The 9,743-nt window shown below is 39.1% G+C and overlaps 1 protein-coding gene across 1 annotated transcript in view; it reads left to right on the top strand.

The window, feature by feature from the left end:
• The window catches only part of LOC104708873 (probable protein phosphatase 2C 67), an 8,472-nt gene continuing 7,036 nt past the window's right edge, over positions 8,308–9,743 (top strand). Inside the window, exon 1 of the mRNA XM_010425529.2 lies at positions 8,308–9,728. Coding sequence (XP_010423831.1) covers positions 9,544–9,728 — 185 coding nt within the window. The 5' untranslated portion in view covers positions 8,308–9,543. The remainder of the gene's footprint in view (positions 9,729–9,743) is intronic.

The raw sequence follows: 9,743 nt of genomic DNA, 5'->3' as shown, positions 1-9,743 counted from the left end.
TGTAAACATCCCAGTGAACTCCAGTTATCAAACCAAAAAGAGGTTGATTCACCATTGTGCACCTGCATCTTAATGAACTGCTTTGCTAGGCTCCTATATTTCAAAAGTTTCCGCCAAATCCATGAGCCACAAGTTGTGTCATCCTTTTCTGCCCAGAAGGAGCCACTTCGAATAAGAGACCTCTTCACCCAATCAACCCATAAAGAGCCTCTGGCTGAAGAAATTCTCCAAATAAGTTTAAGCATGCTCACTTTATTTGCTTCCACGATTGATCTTAGCCCCAAACCTCCTTCACAAAAGTAGAGCATAGCCGATCAATCTCCTGAATGCAGGATTTAGGGAGCCTGAATGCTGATATCCAGAAATTTGTTAGACTGAAAAGAACCGAGCCGATAAGCTGAAATCTGCCTGCAAATGAGAGCATCCTAGTGGTCCACGAGGCAATCCGCGATCGAATTTTTCTATGAGAGGGAGGTAGTCCCCTGATGTCATCCGCCTTGGTAAAAGCGGTAATCCAAGATAACGAACTGGAAGAGAACCACATGCAAACGGGAACTGGTGAAGGATCTCTTCTTTGGTGGCCAAGGGGATGCCAGCAGTATAAATGGTAGATTTTTCAATACTAATGTGCAAACCTGAGTGGACTGCAAAATCATCAAAGACCTGCAAAGCACCGGATACTGACTGTTTGGTCCCATCCACAAACACCATCAGGTCATCAGCAAAGCAGAGGTGAGTAAGTTTCAGCGGTTTACATTTGGGGTGATAACCGAAAGCGCTATTCGCAGCAGCCACATCTAAATTGCGGGATAAGACATTCATGCAGATAACAAAGAGATATGGACTAAGTGAGCAACCTTGTCGAAGGCCTCGTGAACTGCCAAAGTAACCAGCCAGTTCCCCGTTTACTTGGACAGAAAAAAATGCAGTCGAGATACAGGTTTGTATCCAGTGTATGTACTGCTCAGGAAATGCCATTGCTCACAATGTGGTGAGTAAGAAACTCCATTGGACAGAGTCAAATGCTTTAGATATATCAATCTTTAAAGCACAGCAAGGAGAAATTGTATCTTTGTGGTAGTCTTTGATAAGTTCTGTAGCTAGAAGCACATTTTTCATTAGCAATCGATCCTTGACAAAGGCCGATTGGTTAGGTGAGATGAACTTTGGTNTTTTTTTTTTTTTTTTTTTTTTTTTTTTTTTTTTTTTTTTTTTTTTTTTTTTTTTTCTGCATGTAGTTAGAAGAACATAATATTAATGTTTTTTTTAATTTAATGTTAAATTATATTCAAAAGAAAAATAAACGTTTTACAAAATTTATGTGGAAAAAAACTTTAAAACAGATTCAGTAGTATCTAGCTTTAAACCAAACTTGAATAGATGTGCTTTAACATCTTTGAAGTGTGCTTAGACAGTTAAAGACATACTTGTCGATCTGCTTAATCAGTTGCTCTGTCATCAGTGGGTGTTCACCGTATCTTCTACCGTTCTTTTCTCTCCAAAGTGAGTAAATGGTAGTTTGAAAAGCATAACCCAGGATAAATCGTAACGTTTTGTCAAAAGCATTACCCGCAAGAAGAGAGAGAACTTCTGGCCAGCGACTTGTGTATTTATCTGCGAGGAGCTTTTTGACTAACCCTTCCCACACCAACTGTGAATAAGGACACTGAAAGAAAAGGTGGTCTCTCGTCTCTAACGGGTGATTGCAGAAAATACAGCTTACGTTGGCCTGAGGAAACCATTGCTGCATTTTTTCCCCTGTGGCGACTCTGTTCTTGAAAACCAACCAGGTAAGAAAAGCATACTTTGGGGTGGCTTGTGAGAACCATATCACTCTGTATTCGGCCAGTTGTGGTCGAGAAACGTGGATGTGTGACCAAATATCCTTTGTAGAGAAGCTGTTCCGGTAGCAGTCATTTTTCCCTTTCCAAAGTGGTATATCTTATACCTCACGAGAGTGATGAAGCTGCAGTTTATGTATCTCCTCCTCTACAGTATTAAGTAAAGGGATCCTATGTCGCCGCCTCCGCTGCCTAATCAGTACGTCGGCCATGGAGCTTGTCTTCGGGATTCCGAGATCGATAAACCCCCTGTCCCCAAATGTATCATGTAAACATCCCAGTGAACTCCAGTTATCAAACCAAAAAGAGGTTGATTCACCATTGTGCACCTGCATCTTAATGAACTGCTTTGCTAGGCTCCTATATTTCAAAAGTTTCCGCCAAATCCATGAGCCACAAGTTGTGTCATCCTTTTCTGCCCAGAAGGAGCCACTTCGAATAAGAGACCTCTTCACCCAATCAACCCATAAAGAGCCTCTGGCTGAAGAAATTCTCCAAATAAGTTTAAGCATGCTCACTTTATTTGCTTCCACGATTGATCTTAGCCCCAAACCTCCTTCACAAAAGTAGAGCATAGCCGATCAATCTCCTGAATGCAGGATTTAGGGAGCCTGAATGCTGATATCCAGAAATTTGTTAGACTGAAAAGAACCGAGCCGATAAGCTGAAATCTGCCTGCAAATGAGAGCATCCTAGTGGTCCACGAGGCAATCCGCGATCGAATTTTTCTATGAGAGGGAGGTAGTCCCCTGATGTCATCCGCCTTGGTAAAAGCGGTAATCCAAGATAACGAACTGGAAGAGAACCACATGCAAACGGGAACTGGTGAAGGATCTCTTCTTTGGTGGCCAAGGGGATGCCAGCAGTATAAATGGTAGATTTTTCAATACTAATGTGCAAACCTGAGTGGACTGCAAAATCATCAAAGACCTGCAAAGCACCGGATACTGACTGTTTGGTCCCATCCACAAACACCATCAGGTCATCAGCAAAGCAGAGGTGAGTAAGTTTCAGCGGTTTACATTTGGGGTGATAACCGAAAGCGCTATTCGCAGCAGCCACATCTAAATTGCGGGATAAGACATTCATGCAGATAACAAAGAGATATGGACTAAGTGAGCAACCTTGTCGAAGGCCTCGTGAACTGCCAAAGTAACCAGCCAGTTCCCCGTTTACTTGGACAGAAAAAAATGCAGTCGAGATACAGGTTTGTATCCAGTGTATGTACTGCTCAGGAAATGCCATTGCTCACAATGTGGTGAGTAAGAAACTCCATTGGACAGAGTCAAATGCTTTAGATATATCAATCTTTAAAGCACAGCAAGGAGAAATTGTATCTTTGTGGTAGTCTTTGATAAGTTCTGTAGCTAGAAGCACATTTTTCATTAGCAATCGATCCTTGACAAAGGCCGATTGGTTAGGTGAGATGAACTTTGGTAGGATGATCTTAAGTCGATTTGCCAGTATCTTCGAAATTACCTTGTAGATAACATTGCAGCAGGAAATCGGTCGATTGTCTTTCATGAGCCTTGCTTTCTTCTTCTTGGGAATGAGAGCCAAGATAGTAGGGTTAACCCCCTTAGGCAAGAAACCAGTACGAAAAAAGGATTGTATAGCGACCACGAAATCATCGCCTATAGTCACCCATGAGGCCTTAAAAAACTCCACGGTGAAACCATCTGGTCCCGGAGATTTTGAGCCAGGCATTGCGAATGACACCCTCCGGATCTCCTCCTTAGATACTTCATGTGTAAGCAAACACTTGTCACTCTCTGCACATTTGAAATCCAACACAGATTCTAGCTCCACTTGGGACCAGGAGGTGTAAGTCTCAGGTCGCAGATTGAGAAAACCCTGGAAATAGTTTGCAGCTTCAGTTTTGAGCTGATCCTGAGTGGTGACTACCCTACCATCATCACATTAAATCTCCTTGATGTTATTACATGACTCGCGTATATTAGCTGCAGTGTGGAATGCCTTATTATTTTGATCGCCTGTTTTCAACCAATGAAGCTTTGCTTTTTGTTTCAAGTAACTCTCCTCTATATCGGATAGCTTTCTCCACTTATCATAAGCAGTCGCCTCATCACAAACAGCTTGAGAGGAGGGATTTGTCATTGTTATAGCGTGCAAGTCACAAAGAGTCTTATAAGCTGCTTTTGTGCGGATTGAGATTGAACCAACCATACGTTTCCCCAAAGATCGCACAGAGGGTTTCAGACTTTTGAGTTGCTTTAAAAATCTATGCATCGCGGAAGTAGAATGGAACAGAGATGACGAGTTTTTCCATTGCTCATCTATTTCCTTAGAGAAATCCGGATGAGACGTAGTGACGTTAATAAACTTGAACGGTTTCTTGATTTTTGGAGCTACTGCAGAGAGATAAAACCGACAGCGAAGGTGATCGGAACAACCCCCCGGCTCAAAAACCGAATAAAAATGTGCAAAATGCTGCAGCCAATGCTTATTCATGAGGACTATGTCAAGTTTTTTGCATATAACTCCATTCTGCCTCTTATTACACCATGTGAACCTCTGACCATGATGAGAGGTTACAATATCTGGCAAAATCCTGAAAATCTCTCATTCCGGGTGTGCAGAAAGGGATAGAAGCATTAAGAGAGTGATCATCACCATCCAAAATTTCATTATAATCACCACAAAGAAGCCAAGCTTTGTCACGAAACAAAGGAGAATCCTGATGGTATATGAGATCATTCCACAATTCATGTCGTTTTGCAGAGATGTTTGAAGCATAAATAAAGGAGACAAAAAACTCCTCCATCCCTTCAATATAGATCGAACATGTGATCAACTGAGAGGTTCGATAAACCGGAGTAACCCTGACATTATTCCTCCAAACCACCCGAAGTCACCCTAACCGATGTTCGTCATAGTTTGACAAGAAAGACCAGTCTGCAAACACGGATCTCACCACTCGATCCGCACGTCTTTCCTTCACCTTAGTTTCAATTAGACAACCGAAATCAAAATTTCCCTGTCCCATCCATTCTTTCACAACACGCTGCTTTTCTTTCTTGTTAAAACATCGAACGTTCCAAAAGAACCCTGACATCAAAGTTGTTTTGGGGTTTGACGTATTTTCAGATAACTAGGAACTTGGTTCCTAATACTCTGAGAGCTAGTAGTAGATACGAATTTATGAACCTCCTTAGAGTCCCGAGGAAGGGAAGGTCGAAGCGACAGACCAGTCTCGTTACTCTCAGGTGCATTACCTCCCTCATGATTCAGTTTCTCCAACGACATGATATCCCCTGAATTCGTAGTATCAGTAGGAAGCTTCTTCGTATCAGAGTTAGCGATACTCGGACCACCACTCGCTGCAACTGTTGAAACCAATACCTCACCCTGTTCCCCCTTGTCACTCAAACAGGAAAAAGAGTTCGACATATTCGAAACGTATTTTGGACTAGAAACCTGTTTCACTGGGCTCCACAACCCTTTGGTAGGAGTTTTCCAACCAAGGTCCCTTTCACCCTCCATATATGTGGTATTCTCAACAACTTTATCAACAACAACCTCTGTTTCTCCCTGATTTGGCTCAGGAGACACGACAATACCATTCTGAGCCACAGCTGAACCTGATACAACTTTTCCCCCATTTTGCTTTACCGACTGTTCAATTGCAAGTGAACCAGAACGTGAAACCTCCTGATCCTTTTTCGTTGTACACCCTGCTTCCAAATGACCCCATTTAGAGCAAACGGTACACCTAGCTGGCAACCAAGGATAAACGAATTCAACAATAGTATCACCTCCTTTCTCCGATTTAAAAGACATTTTATTTGGTAAACTTTTTGTTAAATCGACCTCCACTAAGACCTTAACTTCAGTGAACGACTTACACGACTTTGTATCCGAATGTAGCTGTTTTGGATTGCCAAGGAGGCTCATGATTGCACTTAGAACCTCCCAAGAAATGTATTTTGGAGGAACATTCTTAACTATAACCCATATAGGAATAGTCTTGATCTCTTCAGGCTCCAAATCTGCAATGGGACTCCACTTGGATAGAACAACAGAGACGCCACACAGATTCCACATACCTCTCCGCAAAACACGAGATCTCGTACGCTCATCCCTAATTCGAAATCTCATAATCGTGGCAGTACATCGATCTTAATTGTCTTATCTCCAAGAGTCCAGATCTTATTGACCAAAGCATGGATCCCTCCCACAAAAGGAGCTTTAGCTAAAAATCTCTCCACAAGGAAATCTTCCAAAAGAGGAAGAAAACGATGCATACTGCAAGTCTTTATGATAAAGATTCTAATACTTTTTTAAAAAATTGCAGAAAACGATGATGATTGATACTAAGTTACGTTGCAAGCTAGCTAAGATGAGATATCTAATAAAAAGTACAAAATCGAAGTGATAATAGTACGTCCGGATACAATTGCAACTAGCTAGATAACAAAACAAGGAAAATCTAATATTTTATAAATTTTAAGTTAATTGTAATATTGTGACGAGATGATACAGTACTACGACAATACGAAGAACACTAGTTACTAGATAGATAGTGTTGTGATAATATGTCAAGGTTTGGTTCGACCAGACAATATGGGACCTTCACGATGTCTGTCTCATGTTTCCTGCATGCCATGCATTCTATTTACTCTCTTCTTCTCTACGTGCCCACGTCTCCACTTTAATTCATTTTCTTATTTATCATCTGTCAAACAAACTTAAAGAAAAGGTTAATTAGCTAGCGTTTAAGATTCTTTTCCTAAAAGGTGTAGGTTCAGTTTACTTGTAAACCTAGGTTTATCGAAAGATGAGATGCACTTAAATGCTCGTTTATATTGTACTCCAAATTATGTAGATATAACATCAGAAAGGTTTTCAAAATCAGAGACAGTCTCGATTTGGGTGCATTCAATTTCTTATTAACTGATGATTTCAATATAAAACCAAATTATTCTTAATTTAATTGATATACTTGTGATTCTGTTTTTTTTTGTTTCTAATAACGATTTTGTCTTATATAGTTTACTCGATGCATGCGATGAAACTTTGTAGAATTACATATCCATAGATGTCGCAAAAATTGAAGTAACAACATAATCTGTCACTTTGAGCTATGGTATTTACTAATATTCGCTTATTTATTCATTGATATTCAATTGTTTTGGCTATCAATGCATATAAAATCAAGTTTTATACATACAAAATAGTAATACGTTACTGTATGCGAAGTTTACAAGAAGTTTGTACCATTATTATTCATAAAGAAACCAAGAGAATATAAATTAGTTCATGAACGTGAAGTAATATATCCTTTAAACTAGGTTTTGTGGCTATATAGTTCATTTCGATTTAGTTTGCTATTGTTGTTTCTCTATATATCAAAAATCAAGTCAACCGGAAACATTAATTATAACTAGAGATTATATAGTGTGTAATACCTACTTGCACATTCTACCTTGATAAATTTGAATTACTATATAACATCAGACTAAACTTGAAAGTTATCAAAGAGAAGTAGGTTAATGTCTTAATGAATGTTGAATCAAACAAATGGTAAGCTAAAATATTAAACAATATAAAAGAAAACAAAGCTAAGTAAGATGTAAAAGAAGCTAAAGAGATAGACTGGCATCCATGCTCCCTCAACCAAAAGACAAAACACAGTGCATCAATGGCCCAGCTGTCACCACAACTCCTTTTTTTTTTCTATAATATGTGGGAACTTGTTTTATTTTCTATTATGTAGATTCTTCTTTCTTCTTATAACTTCTATAATCAAAACGAGACTGAAGTTCAATTTTCGTAATAAAAGATATAAGCAATTAATTAAGGATAGGAAGCACATGAAAATACACTGTACTGTGATGGTGCATTCAAGGACCCTTCAATACGTTCGAAGGCCACATGTGTTTCTCACAAAATGGTTCAATATTTAATCGGTCCATATATGAAAGTTATTTGATATGCTAGGGGAAAATGTACCTGGACCATTCTTTCTATTTGTATTAGACCTATCTACACGTGATTTTCTTACTCTTTTGATTTGACTTTAGATCTATAGCATCAAAATTTTAACCAAATTATGCGTCAAGTCACACGATCTAGCCGACACCATTTGATGAGATTTGCCTTGTCGAACTAGTGGAACCGTCAGTTGCTTAATCAAATATCAGCAATGAATGAACCCCTTTGTCAGGATTGATAAGCAAGTGGAACTCCAACATTTCAATGGGTTAAACCTAAAACCTCTTTTGTATTAAGTTGTGGAACGTAAATCATCGTGCATGTTCTTGTTCAAAGATCGGATTAGGGAACCTTATCATTAAGGAAAAAAAAAACAAGTGGACGTGTGTAACCAACCCCACTTGTTGAATTCTGAATTTCGAAGCACAACAAAAAGGTATAGATGACAAAAAAAAAACGAAAACTCAATCTAACTTCGACATATGCATTAATAATATAGAAATTTGAACATCTCGTTGATGTAATTGGTCCGTCCATCAACACACACGACAGTGGTTCTCTCCACCGTAACGAAAATTCAATCTAACTTAGACATATGAAACTAGACAATCGAACACCTCGTTATAATGTAATTGGTCTATCAACACACGACAGTGGTTCTCTCTACCTAACATCAAATCTGTGGATCCTTATGAACAGAAAAAAACGATGAAGGGACAGGGGAAGGCCAATGAGGGTCATGCAAAATGGAACTTAGGAAAAGGACCAAAAAGATCCATCCTCTTTGAAAATTCATTTCAACCCCATAATTCATGATATGAATTTCGATGTGAATCTCAAAACAAGTAAGAGATCAGCTTTAGATAACATTAAAGGAAGAAAATATAAAGTAAAAAAGAAGACAAGAGACTGAGAAAAGGGCAATACCTGTAGGGGTTAAGACAGCTAAGAGTGTTCCTCAGTCGCCCCACAAATGTCTTCTCTCCTCTCTCTTCAGTCTTTCTCAGCTCTCAAAACTTTAAATGGTTCCAAGTTCAATGCTCCAAAAACCCACGCCCACACATGCATCCTATGACCTTTCTTTTTCTATCCATTTTCTTCCCACAAATTATCAAATTACAAGATAATGAGGTATAAAGACACTAACAAACAACCAATGTGAAAACAGACATTTACTAGTACTACTAAGAAGTCATAAATCATATAATTTATTCATACCCTGATCCTATTCTATGTACATATGTTTTCATTTAGTCTAACTGTGACGGTTTTGGATGCGAGCATTCTTGCTTTCTAAGTTCACAAGATTCACTTGTAAGCAAGGAGAGAGGCGCTCTTAAAGCAAAAACTACTACATGATATAAATATAGCAGAACGTAGAAAAGAATATGACAGCTTTTACTTAACCCTACTAAGACAGAGGATCATCATGGAACAGTAAAGAGGAGAATCTCTGAATATCCACTTTAAACTACTGCCCTCTTGTCTTAACTCTCAGAATCATTTAATTTTTCAGTTATTTTGACCCATACCTTTTTGTCCTCTTTCCCTGGTTTCCAACACCTTCACACTTATTCTAGGGCTTCCACGGCTATATATATATATTGTCCCTTTTATTGAACTTGAAACTCAAAAATCACAACCAGCACCACTGCTACTACTTGTTATCAGTCTTCCTATCAGTTTTACCCGTATAGTTTTATCTGTTTATATTAGGATATTGCTCGAAGAGTACATACCTGGGAAGATGGTTAAACCTTGTTGGAGAGTAGGTGCCAGCCTGGAGAGAAGTAAGATCAATCCCACAAAGATTGATGGCTTGACATGGTATAAAGATCTTGGCCTTCACACCTTTGGAGAGTTTTCGATGGCAATGATCCAAGCCAACAGTGTCATGGAGGATCAGTGCCAGATCGAATCAGGGCCACTGACATTCAACAATACGAC

This window comes from Camelina sativa, chromosome 8 (assembly GCF_000633955.1).
Source record: "Camelina sativa cultivar DH55 chromosome 8, Cs, whole genome shotgun sequence".
Classification (NCBI taxonomy): domain Eukaryota; kingdom Viridiplantae; phylum Streptophyta; class Magnoliopsida; order Brassicales; family Brassicaceae; genus Camelina; species Camelina sativa.
This window is presented reverse-complemented; position numbering and strand designations above follow the sequence as displayed.